The 23,932-nt window shown below is 36.9% G+C and overlaps 2 protein-coding genes across 3 annotated transcripts in view; one reads left to right on the forward strand and one right to left on the reverse strand.

Moving 5' to 3' along the window:
• The first annotated feature begins 339 nt into the window (after positions 1 to 339).
• On the forward strand, positions 340 to 11,324 carry LOC118272713 (integrin-linked protein kinase). Its single transcript, XM_035589360.2, has 8 exons — positions 340 to 611; positions 4,905 to 5,070; positions 5,589 to 5,773; positions 6,222 to 6,391; positions 6,894 to 7,039; positions 7,364 to 7,606; positions 7,988 to 8,176; positions 9,281 to 11,324. Exons 1-8 carry the CDS (start codon positions 523 to 525, stop codon positions 9,467 to 9,469), a joined length of 1,377 nt encoding a protein of 458 aa, XP_035445253.1. The 5' UTR covers positions 340 to 522; the 3' UTR covers positions 9,470 to 11,324.
• Positions 11,325 to 13,510: 2,186 nt separating this feature from the next.
• Positions 13,511 to 23,932, reverse strand: part of LOC118272338 (F-box only protein 32) — a 34,766-nt gene continuing 24,344 nt past the window's right edge. For both annotated transcript variants that reach the window (XM_035588738.2, XM_035588736.2), the window contains 6 exons: positions 21,245 to 21,335; positions 20,182 to 20,371; positions 19,684 to 19,865; positions 17,946 to 18,038; positions 17,092 to 17,270; positions 13,511 to 16,788 (listed from right to left, as the gene is read on the reverse strand). In XM_035588738.2, the coding sequence (XP_035444631.1) occupies positions 16,584 to 16,788; positions 17,092 to 17,270; positions 17,946 to 18,038; positions 19,684 to 19,865; positions 20,182 to 20,371; positions 21,245 to 21,335 (940 nt within the window). In that variant the 3' untranslated portion in view covers positions 13,511 to 16,583. The remainder of the gene's footprint in view (positions 16,789 to 17,091; positions 17,271 to 17,945; positions 18,039 to 19,683; positions 19,866 to 20,181; positions 20,372 to 21,244; positions 21,336 to 23,932) is intronic.

The raw sequence follows: 23,932 nt of genomic DNA on the forward strand, positions 1-23,932 counted from the left end.
TGTCTAATGGAGTGTTTACTTCACTTTTGTGATTACATCATATTTTGTTACAAATAATGAGTAACATAGTTTAATTCTGTATAGTTGTCACCTTACCGTAATCACATTTAAGTCCATAAAGATTTGGAGAGTCTAAACCTAAATCTCAAGAAAATTACTAATTTACAAAAACTACCATATATAGAAGAAATTTTGCTACGTAGTCTGGCAACTTCTATCAGATATAATACGTCAAAATTAAATTTTAAGGTATAACCGCTAAAAAGAGATAGACATATACGCTTTGGTCATGTATGAAAGAGATAGTTATATTATTTGCGTCAATTAATTTTCTCCGTATTATTTTATATTTTTGGTGATTGCGAAACTGTCAAACGGGTCGCAGATGAGATGATTTCATTTATTTTTCTTTGAAATATTTATTGTTTTTAAGTTTATTTCTTATTTTAGCGAAGTGCCTTTGAAATACCTAAGGGTTTATATATAAATAAGTTGTGTTGTTAGTGTTTTTGGTGTTAAAACATGGAAGATATATTTCAATGGTGTAGGGAAGGAAATGCACTGCAGGTGCGAGTTTGGCTCGATGATACGGAACATGATATGAATCAGGGGTAAGTAGACTATATCCTCGATGTATTTCTTAAATGATACTCCATATGGATCGTCTAGTTCTTCCGTATATGGTGTTGAGTGAACACGCCCACTGTGTAGTCATGGCCTAGTACTATGCGTCAGATGTGTACAAAAATAATAATAGTCTGTGGTTATGAGATCAGGTATTCGACCTTCGTAGTGCATTAATTAATTAATTATTAAAAAAATAAGCTTACAGTTCATAAGTGGGTCATAACTTCCTGAAAAGTTTTGTCTGAGAATAGAACTGATCTTATTAGAAATAGAATACAAACTATAGTTGTATTATGTGGGTTTTACCTTTTCCTGTTGATTTGATTTCCATGTATTAAGACATAGTTTCCTTATTTAAATTCAGGAAATAATAAAACATAAAAAATCCAATTGTTTCCATTGGCATCAGATTCATGAAAAATATGAATTTATTTGTATTACATATTTGACTCAAAATAATTATTATGTTTTCTATAACAATTTTTGTTAAAATTGGCCTGACTACAGATTGTTTCCTTTTATTTATTTTTTAATATTGTAGTACTTAGAAAGTGGTTACCCTTCGTACGCTTTTTACATTTTATTTTTTTAAATTATGATTAATAATCGAATTTATCTAGTTTATAGACCTAAGTATAACAAATATATTGTAGTTTGTTACCAAAAAGTCCGACACTATTATGTCAAAAGGTTATAGAGTTATAGTCATTTTTCTACGATAAGATATTTGTACGAACGTGCCCCACGTACGGGGTACGTTCGTACAGTAGGTGGGGTACTTTCATACGCATGGGGTAGATTCATACAGGGTAATTAAAAAGCCTATTAAAGTCGTTAAATTTTTATTAATCATTATAAAAATATGTATTTCTCAAAGAACTAACTTAAAAAGAACTAAATATATTTGACTTGACTCATAGTCGATAAATCTTTCTTTACAAAAATAACAAAACATTAAATCATTCATCCTTAGTTTACTTATTGATAATTCTAAGTTTACAATCAGTCTAAATGAGATCTTTACAATCACTTTAATTATTAATAATTAATAATTATTACTTTAATATCTATATTTATTTAAAATTCTCTAAATTTACATTTTTAAATACTACACATACAAAATAAAATAATATTTAAAAATATAAAAATAGGAGCCGACCAGTAGCGGGAGCATGGTCCAAGCCACCGGTGGTTAGGGCTCCAGAGACAGAAACCTCCTCACAATACGTGCTGTTTCAAGGAGCACTGCCTTCTGCATCAAGCCTTTGATCCTTCCGCCCGACGCCATCCTTCTAAAATGGTTATCAAGGCTGTTGGGTATTAGTCCGTTGACCGACACGACTATCGGCACAATGATAGCCGAATCCACATTCCACATGTCGACAATCTCGCGAACCAAGTCAAGATATCATTTCAGCTTTCACGAGGTTCTCGTCATGAGGGATGGTGATATCGATTATCATCGTGCGGCGCGCTTGTCGGTCTATCACCACTATATTAGGTTTATTGGCTACAATAGTCCTGTCAGTGATGATAGATCGATCCCAGTACAACGTCATATGGCCGTTTTCGAGAACTGGATCGGGCACATACTTGTAGTATGGAACCTCAAACTCAACAAGTTGGTAGTGCAAAGCAAGTTACTGGTGGATAATCTTGGCCACCTGATTATGTCTATGCAAATATTCACCATTAGCCAAACGACCACAACCAGAAATTATATGTCTTACGGATTCACCAGGACTATGACATGCCCGACATATGTCAACAGTCCCATCCTTAATAATATATTTCCGGTAGTTATTCGTAAGGATAACTTCGTCCATAATTGCATAGACAAATCCTTCAGTTTCTCCAAAGAGATTACTGAATCGTAGCCAAGATACGGACGCCAGAAAATCTACACTGGGTCCATGAAGGGCCCGGAAGAAGCGTCCGTGGTGCTCCTTGGTATGCCATACCTCCTCCTCATTACGTCGTCAACTGCTAATTTTATGGACTCCTCATCCACGTCTTGAGTACGCGTGCCCTTTTTTTATATTTTCGCACCATGATTCTGCAATAAAATATTAATTGTAAGGCTTATTTAATTAACATATTTCATTTTGTTAGAAGAACAATACTTTATAAAAGGAAAGACATGTTATTGTGCTTTTTGCCTGGTATTTTAAAAGTTTACTATATTTTATTTCATAAAAACCTAATTATGATATTGTGGTGGTTAATAAAATCTAAAGGGGAGCGTTCGTACGCGTACGAATGTGCCCCCTGTTTGGCTGTACGAAAGCACCCCATACCTTGCACAAAATTAAAGTACAACTTTATACAAAATCTAATTTAGTTTTGAGAAATATAACAATTAAAGCTCAAAATAAACAATATTAACATTAATTAATCATCACCATATTGTCAAAAACATAACAATTCTACTTACAAATGCGAATTACACCTAAGGAAAAAATTTACTCACCGCCCGCGAAAACACGTTACGTCTTGTCAGCCGATACACCGTGATGCGGCTGCCGCTCTACTCCGCTAACAATATGGTGGCCGGTATGTCTAGGCACACAAGCAAAGGCGTGTTTGTGTGCCTTTTAGTTTTTCTGATATACCCACTGTACGAATGTGCCCCACGTACGAATGGTGACCACTTTCCCATACTTGTTACTTTTCTTATTAGTTGTTTTGTAGTTACCAGTAGTAGTAATAAAATGTTCGGTAATAACATGATAGGAAACTTTATGACTAGATATGGTTTGGCACGGTTTCACCTGCTCTGCTCAGCTCTTAGTTATTGTAGCATGATGTTATACAGCCTATAATCCTCCTCAACAAATGAATTCCCCAACTCAAAAAGAATTTTGCTAATCAGACCAGTAGTTCCCGGAGTTTAGCATGTCCAAATAAACAAACAAATTCTTCAGCTTTATATATTGCTGCACTGTTTCACCTGCATAAACAAAAGAAAAATGTAGCCTTTACCAATCTAACCTTTTTATCTTGAGATCAAAAACTAGTCCATAAAAATGCTCTATTGTAACATGAAAGAAAGATAAATAAACACAGACACTTTATTGTTAGTAGTAGTTTATTGTTAGTATGAAATATGTCAAACTTACACTAAGTACATACATAAAAAAATAAAGTTATAGTACTAGTTATAGACTTCCCCTGCGATAAAAGTATCCTATCACCTAAGTCAGCTCACACCTTGTCTGTATACCGAATTTCATCAAAATCTGTTCAGTAGTTTCCACATGATGGATGAACAAACTCTCAAACATCCAAACAAACTTTCCCATTTATAATATTAGTGAGATGTCTACACTGGGCAAATAAATAAAGAGCTTTTATTGTTTTTGTAACATAAAATCAATTTAAATCAATGAGTCTCAAGAATAAGAATTATTTTACTACAGCATAGCATCATTCATTGAGGAAAACATTAGTCACTACAAGCAAATGTAAGGAATGTAACCAATGTAGGTAATTAGTTCAACCTTAACAGCTTATAAATTGAAGCTAACTACACAACTTGTAGTATTTATCTTCAGGAAACTGTTGAGTTGTTCATATGCAAGGAAAAGTTGTTATTAACTAAGTTAAAAAAGTACATTGATCTGAATTTCAATAACTGTACTTCAAGTCTTGTTGAAAAATGTAATCAACCAGTATTTTGCATTATTTAGATTATTTATTGTTCGAGAACATATTTACGTAATATAGATTACGTAAATGTGTTCTCTAATAATAAAAATAACAGCGACAATTGAAAAAAAATACCTTTTCTATGCACTTTAACCTTACACACAGTTTAAACTTCATTATCTATTGGCAAGCATATACCACTACTAGCTACTTCCGCGCGGTTTCACCCGCTCTGCTTGGCTGCTATTGGTCATAGCGTGATGTTTTATAGCCTATAGCATTCCTCGATAAATGCACTATTCAACACAAAAATAATTATTCAAATCGGACCAGTAGTTCCGGAGATTAGCGCGTTCAAACAAACAAACTCTTCAGCTTTATAATATTAGTATAGATTACTAGCTACTTCCGCGCGGTTTCACCCGCTCTGCTCGGTTCCTATTAATCGTAGCGTGATGTTTTATAGCCTATAGCCTTCCTCGATAAATGCACTATTCAACACAAAAAGAATTATTCAAATCGGACCAGTAGTTCCGGAGATTAGCGCGTTCAAACAAACAAACAAACAAACAAACTCTTCAGCGTTATAATATTAGTATAGATTATAACAATGATCTGGTCTATTCCAGAGATGATCATGGCTTCAGTCCTCTCCACTGGGCGTGCAAGGAGGGCCACATTAAGATTGTGGAGATGCTCATCCGCCGCGGCGCGCGCATCAATGTCACCAACATGGGAGATGATACACCACTGCATCTCGCAGCCGCCCATGGGCACAGACCTATTGTGCAGCTGGTAAGTTTTTGTTTACTAACTAATAACAATGTTACCTATTATTATTTAAGTAGATTAAGTACTTTTGCGGTGCCCAAAAGGGCCCATAGTTGGGACATATTACTGTATTAAAATTATAGACCACACTGTACACTATGGATGCATTAAAGTGAAAGGAAACTAGAAGAGTAGTACAGAGTTCCACTCACTAGATATTTCCTTCCCTTGAAAACTTCTTCAGCTTGTTACTAACTCTTGTTAAGAGTAAAGTAGCTATTTTTTCTTTAGTAACAGTGTTTGATGACCAATTTTATATTGATGTTTGAAAATTGTCTGTATATGGATTAATTGACATTGAAAAATGTAGTTAATACCAAATATCAGCATTCATTACACACATAATAATATCGAAATCATAACAGAACATTTCGAAAATGTAAAGCACAGAAAATAATTGCCCTGTACACTATAGATGCATAAAGTGATTTGATTTACTACAAGAAAACAAAATAAATCTTAATCCTCATTTTTCTCCACAGCTGCTACAAAACCGTGTAGATGTAAACTTCACGAACGAGCACGGCAACTCGCCCCTCCACTACGCCTGCTTCTGGGGCTACAGTGCCATCGCCGAGGACTTGCTGATGGCCGGGGCTCTCGTGTCGTTGGCCAACAAGGACGGTGACACGCCGCTGGATAAGACTAGGGGACAACTTGTGCAGAGGTAAGGATGATCAATGATCATTATGTATGTTTTAATTCAGTGGTATTAAACTTCCAAAGAATGACCTGAAGTAGTGTGTATTCTCACTACTTCGTCTAGTCTAGTCTACTAGTCGGATTTGATACTTTATTGAACCATAGTGTTTAGGCTAATTGAAAATATAAATAAAATTCTGTCTATACAATATATCTCGGTTTTTTTACTGGGTAACCGGCTAGTAACGTGTAGTGGGATCGATTCCCGCACGAAGCAACTCTTTGTGTGATCCACAAATTGTTTCGGGTCTGGGTGTCACGTGTATATGAACTTGTATGTTTGTAAACGCACCCACGACACAGGAGAAAATCATAATGTGGGGCAATGTTTTATTTAAAAAAAAACTTCTACCTATATCATTGTAGTGAAAACAATGAATCAAACAATAACATTGGTTACAATTTCCTTACAGACTGCACGAGCTAGCCACCCAACAGGGACAGGATCTGAAGAAGATTCAGTTCAAGGACCAGTCCTGGCTCGGCCTGAAGACGAGGAGCAGGGACGCCACCCTCTCGCGCCACAAAGGCATCAATATCAACGAACTGTCGCTGCACACCAGGATCGCTGTTACTCCCTCAGGTATTGTATATAAGCCACAGTAAAATGAGATTATTGGGAGTTCCCAATCACTACATAGTATAAAACAAAGTCGCTTTCTCTGTCCCTATGTCCCTTTGTATGCTTAAATCTTTAAAACTACGCAACGGATTTTGATGTGTTTTTTTTTAATACATAGAGTGATTCAAGAGGAAGGTTTATATGTATAATACATGCATAATATATCACCATGGCACCCATGCGAAACTGGGGCGGGTCGCTAGTAAGAAATAATAAAAATAAACCAGCTTGACTAGCATGATACGGCCATAAGATATTTACAGAAAACTGTGCCGGTCACCGGAGGCCTAATTGTAACTCCTCTAATATTGCAGGTAGGCGGCATTGATTACTTACTATCAGGTGATCCACTTGCTCGTTTCCCCCTCCCCCCTTCTCTATACATTTTAAAAGGAAATTAACTGAAATAGGTTGAATATAATTATCCTCCTATTATTTCATCACAACATACCTATTCCTGCAGGTGAGACGTGGCGCGGCAGATGGCAGAAGAACGACATAGTGGCGAAGATCCTGGCGGTGCGCGAGTGCACGCCGCGCATACAGCGGGACTTCAACGAGGAGTTCCCCAAGCTCAGGATATTCTCGCATCCTAATATATTGCCTGTTGTGAGTACTACTAGTCAATTATATTATTATATCTACTGTATGGCAATTGGTTCTCTTTCCTATTATGTGGGCTCATAACGTGATTATTAAACAGTAGGTATTCTTCTAAGGGTATTACAAATCGTTACGACTTACAATACTGATAGAATATAATTAAATGTATCTATTAAATGCCATTTCTTGTTTGTTTTTTTTATTTTAATAAGAATCTTATATATAATAGAAACATTGATTGTGGTATTCATTTATTTAGTGTTTACGTAATTTTTTGTGTGTTTATTTTGTCTTATCCATTTGTTACTAAAATCTTGTTTCGGTTGGCAGGTGGGTTGCTGTGTATCTCCACCGTCTCTGGTGGTGATCTCGCAGTACATGTCGTGGGGGTCCCTGTACGGGCTGCTGCACGGGGGCGGGGGCGCGGGCGCGGGGGGCGCGGGCGCGCTGGTGCTGGACGCGGCGGCCGGCGCGCGCCTCGCGCACGACGTGGCGCGCGCCATGCGCTACCTGCACGCGCTGCAGACCGACAAGATACTGCCCACATATGCGCTTAACTCTAAGCATATTATGGTACGTTATATACAGTTAGTTAGTTGTATAGGTATCATTCGATACTAAAACCTTTGTGTTTGACAATAGAACACTGTGAAAGGCATATCTTCCGCAAATAATGTGGCTAATGTGTTGTCCCCAAAACAATATGTTAAGCATGTATTTTAAATACTACTCGGATTGTCTACTGTCAGATGATACAATGATGTACATCTCTGCTTTCCCCTTCAGGGAATTAAAAAACGTCGCACTGTTCCTTGTCGCACAGTCAACAATGTCGCGGCGATGATACATGTCTCACAACAAATGTTTCTAGAGGAGACGAGGCTTAAATGTGTTCTAAACAAACCTCTCGTTTTTTAATCACCGTCATTTATTTCCTTTTACCTATTCACTCAGATCGACGAAGACCTAACAGCCCGTATCAACATGGCGGACTGCAAGTTCTCGTTCCAAGAGAAGGGTCGCGTGTACTCGCCGGCGTGGATGGCGCCCGAAGCCCTGCAGAAGCCCCCGTCCAAGCGGAACCTGGAGGCCGCCGACATGTGGAGCTTCGCCATCTTGCTGTGGGAACTTGCTACTAGAGAAGTAAGTAGAACTCGATCAAAAGATTATTTATTGGCAATAAGTATTATAATAATAAATGATAAACGATATTTATTTCTGCAAGTAGGTTATTTGAAAGAGCTAGATGAGGCCGGCATTTCCTATCCGACTACTCTGAGAAGAAATGCCGAAACAAACTCAGAGGCCATAGTCTCTTTAAAAGTCCAGCCAATGAAATAGAGGATAGTGTGAGAGAATTACATACATCATCAGCTTCTTCAATGGCACGCCACTGAGCTCGATCTTTAGCACTACGCATCCAACCACTACCAGCCTCCTTACGGATATCGTCACTCCACCTCGCTGGAGTGCTCGCACCTACACTACGCTTGCCTAGACATGGTCTTCACTCTAGAAAACGTTTACCGCAGCTGTCATCGGTTGTTCGACAAATCTGACCTGCCAGTGGGCAGGTCTGATTTTGCGACTTAAAGCTTGCTAATCCTTTGAGCTAAGTTCTTAACGTTTGTTCTCTGTTGGATCACCTCGTTACGCATTTGATCCTTTAGAGAGACTCCGAGCATAGCTCTCTTTATCCATCTCCAATAATCATGTAATTGAAAATCTACTAGAGAAAAGACGCATTGTGAGTCATTCGTCTCTCTTTACTAAAGGTCACTCACGCATCAAGATTACTCATAGAGGAAAAGTAAGCGTATTTTTTTATATTAGGTACTCAACATGGGTTTACAATACCTAGTACCTACCTATCTTTCATTGACTTTGTTCACGGGGATTTTTTTATTTTACAACTTTATTTTATTAGCCAAGAAGGGCAATCATATAATAAACACCAAATTACTCTCACGAAACCGATTTTCTTAGACACTCTGACGGTTCGGTTGGGACTTAATAAAAGAGAGTGGACTGTATAAATAGGTTTAATACCGTAATTACAAATATTTCCTTTTGGAACAATGAAATGCCTGAAGTCTAACGCGTCTGAGAGCTTAGTGGCCGCGCCGTGGCACGAGCGCTGCCGCGTTCAGTACCCGGACCCCACGCTTCCCCGGTGTCGTCCGCCCGTGTCGTCTACAGGCGTAAGTGATGCGCCGACACACTCTAATCTTTAAAACGTTATTTCAGATCCCCTTCGCCGACCTGTCTCCAATGGAGTGTGGCATGAAGATAGCGCTGGAAGGTCTCCGCGTCACCATCCCGCCCGGCATCTCCCCACACATCGCCAAACTGATCAAGATCTGCATGAACGAGGACCCTGGCAAACGACCCACCTTCGAAATGGTCATACCTATCCTTGAGAAGATGAAACGCTGAAAGTAAACAAAGGTTTTTAATATTTTATATTTATTTATGTGTCTGATGTATGTAGCAAGGTGTGTATTTGGAATGTGTATACTTGAATAATGTATCTGGTGATAAATATTGCACATTTTTGGCCAGGCTGGAACTAGTTGACCGCTACTTAAGTGACGAACAGGGGTGAAGTTTGCCTACTACTTGTAACGCATTTTAGATTAGACTATGATGATTGATGACCAATCTCCAGATATCGTGAATAATAATTGTTCAATTATTGAAACAAATGATCTTTTAGAAGTTTAACGCGCGCGGCCACCTACATAGTTCCGGGCGCACTATCCAACACGTATATTGTAAAACTAGTCGATCACTCTCCTCGAATCATAAAAAGATTTCACACTCACAATCTTATTGTCTCTGTCCAAAAATGTATGTGCAATATTTCCAGGTACTGTAATGTATGTTACTTGTGAAAAAGTTAAAAATATGTTTCTTTTATTCTTTCTTTTTATATTTATATATTAATTTCTCTTACAACGAAGTACGCAACCCACCTTGGATTTATATTATTTTTGATAAAATACATTTCAAATATACACCTTGTTTGACTCGAAACGCCAAGTACTATTAATGTTTATAAATGTTTATTTACGAAAACAAACGTACAATATGTGGCTTTTATTGTGTGACACTTGTATACTGAAATGTTATTCAATTTTCATAGATTATAATATGCTGTGATGAAGTATATTTCGAATGCCTCGTTGGTCGAGTGGTCGGAAGTGCGACTGCCGGACAAGGGCTCTCGGGTCGCAGGTTGTGCAGTCGGAAAACTTCGTTGAACCGTGCCACTGTCTCGAACCCAATACAAACTTAAATACACAAATACTTTAAGTACAATTTAAATTGAATAACATTTGAGTGTCTGAGTATTAATGTTCGCTGACTGTAAATCCCGCATTTCGATGTTTACAGTAAGGGTCAATTTATACTAGCGCAGAGTCGAAGCGTATCGAAGCGTCTTTCCAAAACTGAACATATTCGACTCTGCGCTATTATAAATCGACCCTAAGAGATTATATACGAAACCATTTATAGGTGTAAGAATAAAAACAGAAGAATATATTATTTGATTATATGTTGTCAATAACTGATGATTTTGCAAGTAAATCATAGAAAATAAAACATCAGTGCCATCAGTAATATAAGCATTTCAAATTGAACAAATAAATGTTTAAAATTAATTCTCTTTTCAACCATTTTTTATGTAATGTTCTATGTTTATTTAAAAATGTATTTAAACATCACTAAACCATCTTGTTTAACTGCCAGTATTTTAAGTGTTGTTTAGTACTTAGGTTGTGTTCTAATTAATTAAAAATATCTTTTGGTTTTAATGAAATGTGAATTTTCGAAGTAATTTTACTAAATTTATTAAATTATGTTTTACAGATTAGTAAGGATATGTGCTAATATATAAATCGGTGCTAAAGCAAATTTTATGTACGAGAAATATGTAAACCATAGAGCTATGATATTTATACCATTATCTGTGACAATTAGAAAATGCTTTGTTATAAAAATGACGAATATTTTCCTTTTTTACCGAATTTTATGTCTCGATAGAAGCCAAGAATCTCTATCATGTTATTTATATTGTTGAGATTAAATGTAATTGCCGTAATCCATGTATCGTGTAATAAAACTAATTGTTAACGCTATTGTGAACTGTGCCTTATAACCCGGCCAAATAACATATTGCCTTATGACATAACTGTTATAACTTAAGCATAGATTTTAAATATTTTTGATGACAAATAAATGTTACAACTTTCATAAAGTTGTTTAATAAACTAACGATTTAGTAATATCATTGTGTTTTATTTTTTAAGCCTCATCCAGTCTCTTAACCCGTCGTATGCTGAAGCACTGATCAGTGCGAGACACAATGTGTATTCTATTGTTGTCTCATATACCCGTTGACAAAAGGTTTAGGCCGGGACTAGCGCAGACGAGACGAGCGGAGAGGAGATGTTTTTTAAACAACCAATAGAATTGAGTTATTGACACGTCTCCTCTCCGCTCAGCTTCAGTGGAGATCGCTGTGCGGAGATGTGTAATATTTGTATGTCGCGATGGAAGCGGAGATGTGAGCTATGCGCGGACGACGCGCAGTGGAGACGAGACATGTGAGCGGCGTGCAGTGAGCGATGTCCTCTCACCCGCTAGCAACCCGCAGAACCCCGCGCGCGCGCTCAACGCCCCGCACCCGAGCTGAAAAACATCTCTTCTCGCACAGCACACAGCACACCGCACACATCTCCGCTTTGGTGGAGTCCCGCGAGCTGAAAAACATCTCTTCTCGCACAGCACACAGCACACCGCACACATCTCTGCTTTGGTGGAGTCCCGGCCTAATAGGTCTCAGACTAAAAAGGTTTGGTTCACCAGTTATGGAACTCATATAACCTAATGAAATTATTTTAAAGACAGCGTGGGAGTGATATTTGGCATGAAATGGTCCTATTTTCCATAATCCTAAAAAATTTCAATGATAGGACAGCTCACTAGTATTGTCTTACCAGGCTTGAAAATCTTGCAGTATCTTTAATCTCTCAGGTGACAAGTCAGCTCTTACAAGATAGGTAAAAAAGTTGGGTAGGCCTTCAGAAAAACGAAGATTATACCGTTAAGTAACGCATGTTTACGTAAAGCAGTCAAGGGGTATTTAAAATAATAACGAAACTTCTAATATCCCCCTTGCAAAATACGTGATGTTTGTTTCGAGGTGCTCATATCAAAAGTAAGAGGCGTGACAAAATTTTCTTGAATGACATTTAAGCTTCCAGGGCAGATCGTAAGAGTAAGGTATTTTTTTGAGGGGGGAAATTCATCCAATGGCTTCTCCCGCCTTGGGCGAGGCGAGAGAGAGTGTCAGGCTCTTACTGACTAAAAACCACCCCGTTCATTCTCCTGCTTTTCGAGCCGAAGCCCCGGTAAACCCGCTAGGTAGTCCGCAGCTCCGGATAGCAAGAGTAAGGTAAGGGTAGTTTTATTAGAATAGTTTTTAGTTTCTACTTTTATTATGTTATGATACTCCTGATATAAATATGATATATCAAAGTAAATATGACGTATTTTTGTGGCTGCAACTGATTGTAAAAAACTGATCAGGTGGTAATTAAAGTTTTTATTTCATTGAGACGTAATTGTGTATTACCCATCCATGTTCGCAGATATGAATTGTTTGTGTGAAGGGATTACACAATACTATCCTATTTTTAATAAATAGGGGGATTATAAGTGCAACTCCTTAGATCCTGTTCCAAAGACAAACCCAAAATCCAAGGACCCCAATACGAAAAGAGTGAATGATATGTATATATAATGCTCAAAGTAAACATTCCATCTCCACATAACATAAAACTCAACATGTTTAGCATCTTTTGTTCAAACGTCAATGTCATAGTTGAATTTGACATTTTAATGCTGAAGGCGTTTCGTTTATTTACTTAATTTTTGCTTATTATTCTTGTTTTCCTAAATTTGAACTAATAATACAATGAAATAGTGTAACTATCTTGGAGTTCATTGCAATATGGAACCGGGACAGAGTGCGGCAACTGGCGTATTGCCTAAAATCACCGATGTTGAGTGGAAGTTGGAAGTTTTGACGAATACTCCTGGAGTGGGTTCAGAAAACTTGCTGTATACGGTTATTCTGAAGACGGATGATGGCAACGATGTCCGGTTTACGTGTGGAAGCCAGCAGCTGCAAGATTTGGTCTATAAACTCAAAGACTTAGTGCGACATTGTGAGAAAACGAAAAGTGAGCTGACTTAATGTTTTCAAATTATTATTTGGTTTTTTATCAGAGTATAAATTATTCCATTTTATGTGATATTCTAAGTTTTATGTTTCAATATTTTACTTCACTATATTGTAAACTTCTTTACAACATTGAAAAGAACTAAATGGCATAAAGTGTTCAACTTTTCATGCAAATTTTATGTCATAGGTGTGTAAACAAGTAAAATGTTAAATTAAACCAGATATTCTTATTCAAAATAACTTTATTTCAAAATACCATATAAAGTACCATAGTGAGAACACAAATCAGAAAAAAAAACAATTCCATTGTGTAAAACATAAAGCTGATCACAGATTAACTAAAAATGACTTGAGTGAGTAGGTAAGCTGCATTTTTCATAATAATCATCTACCATTAAATTATGAACTACATTAGAAACCGCTGAATATAGGTTGCTTCCAACAGGCAATCATTAGTTGAGGTCTATGTCCAACAGTTATAAGATCCACAATTAGAATAATAGTCCAAGAAAAACAGTAGAACTAAAACAATCCCAATATAATATTGCACATTTTCTCATAGATTTGACAGTTACACCCAAAATGCTTCAGCTTCCAAGTTGGGCCAATATTTGCGACCAAGGTTTGCCACAATCATGGATCAAATATTGGACCATTTAAATATACTTCATGTAGTTCATAATTTAACACATCTACTCTAGGGTTAGCTTCTTGGGACTATTGAATGCTTATTATATTATAATTATTCATAAATTTATCTTAAAATATCACAATATCAACAACTACACTACCACAATACAATGAACATTTTAATTATACTGTGTTTATGGGAGCCACAGATTCAAAATAGAAAGCAAAACATTTTAATATTTTTCAACATTTGAATACTAAATAAAGAAATGTTGTAAGTGTTATCTACACATAAATAGGTCTTGGATACATATGGACATCTTAATCTTTTATATACATATAGTTTCTGGCTTCCCAATAAACACAGTCTACAACACAATTATGTATGAATTAACCTAATCTCAGACTTAGTAAATAATTTTGCATTCAGATTTGAAAGTAATCACAGAGACCCCTTACATTAACGTGACGGATAGAACTTTGACGAACAGTACTTTAGGCCTAAAGAACCGATACTACAACAGTTTTAACATTACCCAGATTTAAATTCTTAGCACATTAATGAAGACCAGTGATATTGTGCTCACTAGAAGACTTCTAATGTTACGTGAAGTCCCTTTTGTCCAATAGAAAATTAGCTGGTTAATTCTCATTGGACAATAAATTTTTGACAGCTAGTGATTGGACAAAGACACCACGCGTTACATTGGCGTCATCTGGTGCGCAAAATACCTCCCATAGCCCTCATTATATTACAATGCATCTACATATCATATCAATGTGTAATAAAATATTGCTTTACTTATGACCCATTAGCTGCGTACATAGGTTCTGTTACTAATAGTTTCACATCTAAACCTACAAACATTTAACATTGTGATATCAATACTGAGTTAGAATTGCAGGATTTGACGAGACAAGTCTTTATCTTATACTATTCTTAAAGGCAAAATTAGCTCGTCAATTATTACTACGTCAACTAAAGTTCTACTATACTATTGTGTCACTATTTCCATATTTACCGAAGTGATGTATGAAATTGTAATGTTTAATTTCATATTGTGTGCGTTTTAAATGCAAGCACACGTTAAAAGCAAAGTCATGGTGTTAAATTCGTAGCCATAAAATATTAAATTAGTCTAATTTCAAATAAGGAACTAAATATTTTAATTTTAATAATTTAAACATTAAATAAGCATTATTTCTATGCAACCAAGTTAACAACGCATTTAAATTATATTTTTTTGTTTAATAATTATTCAAACCTTTTTCGTCATAAAATTGTCAAAGTCAATATTTTAAAATAGCAGCTTTTCCTGTAGAGAACTTGGCTACCTTTAAATTTCCTATTTTTCAACTAAAATATAACCGTAATATAAATAAACATAACAAACAACACACATAGATATAAATACAATATTACAACACACTTATACTGATATAATTTTGGAATTATCACATAACTTTTTTTTTATTATTTTAAAGCCTTATTCATACTTTTATTTTATAAGCATTAAGTGCGTGCGCAAACAAAAATAAGTGAAAGAAATCCCTTAAACATAACAATATTATTTCTAAAACAAAGATAGCAAGTTTTAAATGTTTTTTGGTCACATTCACTGGTAGTGTTGCCAACCTATTTTGAATATTTTTTTAATTTTTACAGATAAATTAGATTCATAAACATATTCAAGTTTGGCAACACTTAACTGGCTGGTATTTTATAGCTGTATTATTCATTAGTAATTTATTATTATGGACCATCCATAGGCCCTCCATAATTAATGAGAAACAAGGATTTACTAAAAAACTACTTGTATATCATAACTATAGTCAAAATTCAATAATAATAGAAAATTGCTACAATGGAACACATCAATTATTTTCTGATTTTAAATGATTTACTTAACCCATAGGTATTTTCCGATAATTTTAATTTAAAATACATTATAACCACTTTATGTTAATTAGCGTGATTTTATGTTTATAACAAATATTAATTTTGATTCATGGCAAAAGTAAATATTATACACTTAGACAGACTTGCTTCTTAATATTTCCTTCTCTGATTTTCACAAGCATTTTTCCATAGGTCAGTCTCTGAAATTTCCTTTTGCCATTTTCCCTAAGTAATCTATAGTTTAAGTAATTCATTTCCTACTCATATAGAGTGATTATGTAATATTTCAAAGTAGGCCCGATGCCTGAGATCTTAGTCAGTCATTGATACAAAGAGGCTGCATTACTGTCAGTTATAAAATACTGGATGAAGCACCAACATATATTTTTAATTATGAATCGCATTAGGCATCTCCATGTATGATTTTTTTTTTATAGATAATCATGAATGATATATTCTCCCATTACGGAAGACTTACACATTTCAAATGAGTTTGTACACATGAATACTGATAAATATTAGCTCTGCACAACACATATCGTTTACAAATATAGATATTTTACTCCATTTTTGATACTCAGTGCGTAAGGGATTTTTATGAAACCAGTTCACGTAATATAACATGTCATTACTAGATACCAAAATTCAGCGGCTCTATTATTCTATTTTTCTCAATGCATACCTGTCTCCTTATTAGTGACGTCAGAGTTTCTGACAGGAAACTAACTGTCGACTTCGTGAAGTATTCGTAGGTGTCCAGGTTTCCTCTACAGAGAGAAGAATTTAAGGAAGGCCGCGGGAGGGACGGGGTGCGGAGGGAGAGGGCCACCGGCCTCCTTGAGCCTCTCGCGGTACTCCGGGCACTGGTCGGCTATGCAGGGGTGTCCCAGCGAACGCCAGAACAGGCACTTACAGTGGCGACAGAGGGATAGTGTCTCAGCAAACTGCGCGTCTTCTCGGAGACCGTACATCCTTGAAGAAAATTGTTTTGTTAAATAACTATAAAATACTAGCTACTTCCGCGCGGTTTCACCCGCTCTGCTTGGCTCCTATTGGTCATAGCGTGATAAATGCACTATTCAACACAAAAAGAATTATTCAAATCGGACCAGTAGTTCTGGAGATTAGCGCGTTCAAACAAACAAACTCTTCAGCTTTATATTATTAGTATAGATTATTTAGTACAAAATACGGAGCCTAGAACTATGCCTGCTGTAAATACGACAAAATTGACTCATTATAAGTTATGTTGGGTATTATTGCCATTTTACTTACTTCCTAAGCTGATGGAAGAGCTTCTTCCAGTCAAACTCCTTCTCATCAGCAATATCTTCCTTATTCTTGGCGAGGGCCGCATCAATCTGTTGCTGGGTGAAGTGGAAGTTCACCAGCTCACGCCAGATACGCTGCTCATTGCATACTGAGGCCATTACTGTCCATGCTGATGAAGCAGCCTGGAGAATGAAAAAAGTTAATCATTGAAATGTAGTAAACAGTGAAGGAAATGTATTTTGTCAGGACAAATTTTATATGGAAACGTGTTTAAAGGAATTAACGACATCACCCTATTTAAGTCGAAATTGTAAACCACACTGTATAATATGAGCTCTGGATATGGATGCATTAAAGTGATTTGATTTGAGTATAACCTATTTTCTTCTACACGTAGTAACGTTATTTTAAATGTGATATACTTTTTTTTTTTCTGAGGGGGAAAATCATCCAATGACTTCTCCCGCCTTGGGCGAGGCGGGAGGGAGTGTCAGACTCTTACTGACTTAAAACCACCCCTTTCCTTCTCCTGCTTTGAGCCGGAGCCCCGGTAACCTTTTACGTTGTCCGCAGCTCCGGATCTGGCATCAGCCCTACTGGGCCCCATCTGTGGTGGTCTGATTTAAGGCGCGCGCGGAACGCAATGCGCCGTACACCCGGGTCTGGTTCTGGCCGGGCGGCGAGCTATTGCTCGCCGTCCGCAAAATGTGATATACTAATTTCGCTACACAGTTTTCCAGCTGTTTGTTTCACGTTTTTAGTTTTGGCAATATACCATACTAGAGACATTTGTAGTAGTTTTCGCGTGCATTATTACACTTACATAGATACTATTATGTATGAAGATAAGTACTTACATCTAAATCCCTGTGATCCGATATCCTTAGGAGTATTTCTCTGATACATTCTTCAGGTAAGTCGTGGAGCTTCGGCACTACCTCTGGTCCCGGCTAAAAGAGAAAAAGAACTCATTCAAACTTCGTCTATCGTTGCGAGCGTAACCGCCAAGAAATGGCGTATCGCTTCCTAGATTGAGCAAAATATTATAGTGTTGTTCGATTTACGAAAATTAGTAAGATTATTGTCTGCAATATTTCAATATGATTAAACCATCAGGTGAATAGGTTGAAAACTGTAAGACCAAGTCGAAAATGTCCAAATGCTTTTCTATTTACTGCTGAGGACTATGAGGAGCTTCTAATTTCTACAAAGATACACATTGGTGTCTGTCTGTCTGTCTTGTACGTTTGTTAAGCTCTCGATTTAACCACGAGTGGTCGAATACAAACGACCAGGCGCATTGAGTGCTCCAACCGTTTGGAGCACTGCCAGAATGCCCTTAACAGAAAATAGCACTAAATGAGCGGTTCTCTGGCGTTCGGACAAGATAGATTGTCCAATTGCTGTCCAAAATAAAGCTTTTGTGAATTTTATCGCGAATTTAATAATATATGAGATTGCTGTAATCTGGCAGGTTTTGATCGATGAGAGGTTCGTAAACAGCCTTAAATAGGAAGGAGAAATATACAGCAAAAATAGTTAGGATTAAAAAAAGTGAGGAAGAAAATGTTTTCAATAGTCCCAAATTCTTATGTGCCAATTGCGTGAACATTTTAAACAGCAATCTCTATCATGCCCGTTAAGCGTGGACATTTTGGGACAAGGCCCAAAACTAGCACTGAACTGTCACATGCTATTGTATGACAATATCAAACCCTAATCTACCTACTTTTTATGGTATAAGCCGGTAAACGAGAGATGGAGTACCTGATGGTAAGCGTAATAATCGCGTCCCATGCACACTCGAAACACCAGAGGCGTTGCAAATACGTTACCAGATTTTTGAGGATTAGGTATTTAAGAGTTGTTGGGGAATCGGAGGTTGGCAAGATTGGTAATTGAGTCTCCAATAACCTCACTCATACAACGAAACAAACGCAAGCGTTGTTTCACGTCAATAATCTGTGAGGACGTGGTATCACTCCGGTCGAGCTGGCCCTTGGCGAAAATTTATCTCTAATAATCCCTATATATCTTTTATGGCATTAGAGTTTAGACCTAAAGCGAGAAGGTGAATGACATTTTTAAACTATCGATTTATAAGACCTGTCACACCACGCACACTATAATTGATGAGCTGCAGTTTGCAGTATAATAAATGGCATCTATCGGTGATTTATTAGTGACGTATTCATTTGGCACTACTTCTAATTTGGGGTCGATATCATTGCATGTAGGTGCAATGCACTCCAAAGTGATACTTATAATCAAATACGTATTCATATCAATTAATCATCTGCATATTTTGTTCTTTAAATCGAATGCATGAAACTAATGTAACTAAAGAAACTGTTAAACTTCTTCAATCTCTTTTCGACGTCGTTTATCATTATTAGTCGCAATACGACTGTTGCTGATTCCTAGGCCTTATTTTAATGGAGGGGTGATTTTGAAGCTTTTTTTGTATATACATATTAGTCCCTACTTAGAGGAAGAAGAAGAAAATCATCACCAGGCGTTCGAGAAAAAGACATTACATTAGACTTTTGCGCGTTTACTTTAAAAGTAATTATGTTAAATCGTGTTATCACAAACCTCTTGTATCCTAATACTATTGGCGATGCGGTTGATCCTCGCGATGGCGTGGTCGTGGTGGCCCCACAGCGCTCGCGAGCCGAGCGGTCGGCCCCAACACGACCGCTTCTCCGACTCACGCGCAGATGACACAGACATCACTAGCGCGCGGAGAGCGTTCAAGTTATGTTTTGATGTTGCCACTGGAATTTAGTTGTGATGGTTAGACTAGAATACAGTTTGGAATATTTTTAATAGTCGAATGACATCGCTTACAATGAGCAGACATGCTCATTTGCCGCTCATATACGAAAAAGTATTCGCCAGTTATGTTAAGTCTAGGAAGGTTGGCACCTGGCTTACCCAGGACACGATTACAATCTCCTTACTATCAGGTAGGTATACTGAGGTGTCCTAAATTAGAACTATTACTAATAATCCACCAATTTGACTCAATTAAGTCCAGATGACAATGTAATATTAAAAAAGGGGTAAAAATCCTGAAGTAAAGTCCCTCACCTTGATCAGCAAGTTGCTCCAACATGGACAGTAGCAGTTTCTGTGCAGCTCCGGGCAGGTGCGTGAGTCTCTGGCCGCCGACCAGTAGCTCCAGCAGGGCACAGATGTAGTTGAACCGCCGGACGTCACGCACTGCGGATGAGAAGTCCAGGCGACGCACCGCCTCCGATAGACCGTTGAAACCAGCAATCTGGAAGAAAAAAAGGTGGTAGTTTTTATAAGTTATCTCGTTTGTATACGATCGTGGGTATCATAAGACGGGAGCAATCAGCTAAGCTAAGCCTAATTGAAACTTTATGAAAAGGTTTTCATGAATTAAAATCATGATACACCATAAAAACGTCCGGATTTCTTAATAGACATGTTTTTACTATCATTTACTGATGATACAAATCAGCAAGCCAGTTTCAACTAAAGAATTAACACTTTCTAACGTCTGGCAATAATACCAATGTTGGCTAAAGATTTTATAACATTTTAACTAAAAGTCAACACTCTCAACAACTGATAATAAAGCCCAATTTGGCTTGAGATGTCTCGTGAAAAAATCTATTATCCTCTTTTATCCAAGCTACATAAAATTTTCTCAATATCCTACTTTATGATAAGCAATATCATGTTAATTTGGGGACACATAAAATAAAACGGGAGTCTCTGATGCCGTGAAGAAATCTCATAAAAAAGTTATCAAATCAGCCCTTAAACCCTTGCTATCGTAAGCTATCGGTTATCAGGAAAGAGGGTTGGGAGAGAAGGATTTATTAGAAACAGGGGACTATGTAGTGGAGTGGAGGGGTTTAGGATGTGGCCAGGGGCCTTAGTCTGCTATTACATTTGTGTCAGAATGGTCGATCACTGAGCAGTGCAAGAGGGACGGAGTTATGTAGGTTGTATAGCTCTTAAGACCCCAGTATCTATTCACAAAGCTTGCTAAAGTAAGCATACGTGGGTATAGGCTTGGTATGCTGTAAATCCCTTGGATATTATAAGCTAGCCTCATATGCAGAAGAGTCCTATAGAGGAATAGATTGGTCTATTTATTGATGCCGATATAATCACTCACCTCTCTGGTACATTTGATTGTGATGTGACAATGTGGAGGTATCCTGTTGACTCCATCTGAGCTCTTTTCACTTTCCTCGCCGTCTGAAGACCTGCAAGCATGATGAACATATTAAGTGGATACCAATATAAAGTCGTAGACTAAATCGGTTCGTTAAGTTTGTTATGAAAATGAACTTTAAGATGTAGAAGTCTTATAAGAATTTCGAAGAAGTAGAGTACAGTAATTAATGAAAAGAACCAAGCTTTGATCCAAGAAATGAGGCAGTACGAGCCTGTAATATCAAATCATACCATCTTCCAAAGATGATTTAGAATATTTCATAGTAAGCTGTTAATACGATTTTTAAAATCAAACACGCATGTGTGAGTAAATCGCGAAAGAAACCCACAGACGTCCTTAAATAAGTACCTGTCTAAATAACTTAGATTAAACGTACCTACCTAAATACCTAGTTAGATAAAAAAACAATTTTCTCCAGATATCTAACGAGAAACCTATAACATCTCCAATAATAAGATACCTTATTTATAACCGAAATAAGACCACTCAATATAGCCGAGAATAGATGGACCGAAATTAAACGTGTATCAACATCAAATCGTACCTACATAGTAAAGAGGACATCGACATGTTTTTTTAGGGTATCGGACCACAATATCAGAAAGGAATCCCCTGTAAGTATGTGATTTTTGTGTCTTACATAGGATACCGGTCCTGAAAAACTGAAAGGAATCATTATAGGAGATTTTCGTAGTTAACTGAATATGAAATGCTTTTCTATAGACTGCAATTTCTTGGGAGCTTTCAGAAAATAAACTTCAAAGCCTTGAAGTCGTTGCAATGAAAAGATATGGCTCTAAACGCACTATATTCAGGTCTTTTATAATCGGATCAATACGTTTAATGTAGTTCCCGCTGACCTAGAATCTCGAAATCATTGGAGAACAAGGCACAGTATAAGTAAACGGACGATATGAAACTACGTATCTTATAGTAACATCAAATAACTTATATGTGAAGAACCATCAGGTTGAGAAAGGGATTCCTACATGATGCCCATTTTTTAGATTACAAGGACCAACAAAAATAGCTAGAGGGTTCCAAAATATTGTCCAAGCAAAATAGGTCGTTACTAGTTCGTTAAGCGTGACCCATATATCATGTCCAGTGTTATAGACCGATGGCCACGATGATGTGAAGTCGGTATCGGGGTCTCATTAAAGTGGCCGGTAGCATCGTTCGCAGTGCCTTTGTATTCGCTTTGCATGAAACGTGCGATGTACACTTTAAATCCGGATTAATGCATGTTTGACCTGTTCTATACTGAAATGGAATATTTTTTATTAGAGCTTAACCTGAGTATGTTGATTGGAACTAAATTGTGAATGTACATATTGTTTCTCTTTACTGGTGACACACCAGATGCTTTCAGCTGAGAAGGAAATCCACACGAATGAATATGGAATCAGGAAAGAGGATGAACCGAACACAATTCATTGATTATAATCAATCACATGGGACTAACTTACATTACTATTGGCGAGAAAAGTGTTGGTTTTATTAAACCTACAGATTTCCTTTCAGAAAACAAAATAGATTATTCTGACTACAAGACAAAATTCTATCATTCATGACTCCTAACTCCAGAAAATTAAGTACAGAACCAATTTGCATAACAAAATTGGTTTTCAATTTTCAATATCGAAAGTAATCTGCTTTAGCAAAACTTAGCTCTAAAATGTGAAAACTGTTTAAAATAGCCAATATCATAGTGCTTCTCATGCAAAAACAATTACGCTTGAGAAGCGGCGCTTCGCTATCATAATTGACCATCTAAAAACTATATCTCCATAGATTAATGGCGGTTTTTATCGTGCACAACTATCGTAAAATGATTTTATTACTAAATAATAGGTGTTCGTCACATTTTTACGTTGACCATTAGAAAGTTGCTTTACGTAAGAAAAGGTACGTTGACAAAGAAATCTGCTTTACTGAACTCATTAGTTGTATAAGAAAATTGTATGGATGTGGTATAGCTGATAGCATAATACAAAGTACAAAAAAGGTTTTCTATGTTACAAACTGGATGGAGATTACTCAGAAGAGATTTCGTATATTGTCAGCCAAGATGATAACAAATATGTGGTTTAAATTAAGTCATAAGAGGTTTCCCCATACGGTTACATTCCGACAACACCTAATGTAGACTCCGTGATATGACAAGAAGTTTCTCAAAATCAGAAAGCCCAAGCTTTTTCGACCTTGGGATCCGAATCCCCTTGCGTCTATTCAACCAACGGGCTAGTCGAAAAATCGAAAAGGCCCTTAAATTGTTCCCCCATAAAATTATATTCTAGTAACATAACGCTTCGAGCTTGACTGTTCAAGCAGTAAAATAACTTAAATAACTCACGCTAAAATGTTGCTTATGTCCGAGGTAAACGTTCATAAAGTTTCGTAACATCTAACTGCTGTTTTGACTAAGTTAACACGATACTTGATGCAAATCTTCACCTCCATAAAGTGTTGAGTTTATGCGCATATTCGAGTGGTGACAATAATTACAAAACTTGAGAGTGGGGGGTTGTGGTGTCGAAGTAGACGTGTATATGAAGTGTGTGTATGTATCATCACGCTCTCTGCACTTAAGAGGAGCGACACTAACGAGGGGTGTTACTTAAG

The sequence above is a fragment of the Spodoptera frugiperda genome, chromosome 4 (genome assembly GCF_023101765.2).
Source record: "Spodoptera frugiperda isolate SF20-4 chromosome 4, AGI-APGP_CSIRO_Sfru_2.0, whole genome shotgun sequence".
Taxonomy (NCBI): Eukaryota; Metazoa; Arthropoda; class Insecta; order Lepidoptera; family Noctuidae; genus Spodoptera; species Spodoptera frugiperda.

Coding starts and splice junctions, on each gene's coding strand:
- LOC118272713 (XM_035589360.2), top strand. CDS start 523: ATGGAAGATATATTTCAATGGTGTAGGGAAGGAAATGCACTGCAGGTG. Junction 7,040..7,363: donor ATCCTAATATATTGCCTGTT/GTGAGTACTACT, acceptor TTCGGTTGGCAG/GTGGGTTGCTGTGTATCTCC. Junction 7,607..7,987: donor TTAACTCTAAGCATATTATG/GTACGTTATATA, acceptor CTATTCACTCAG/ATCGACGAAGACCTAACAGC.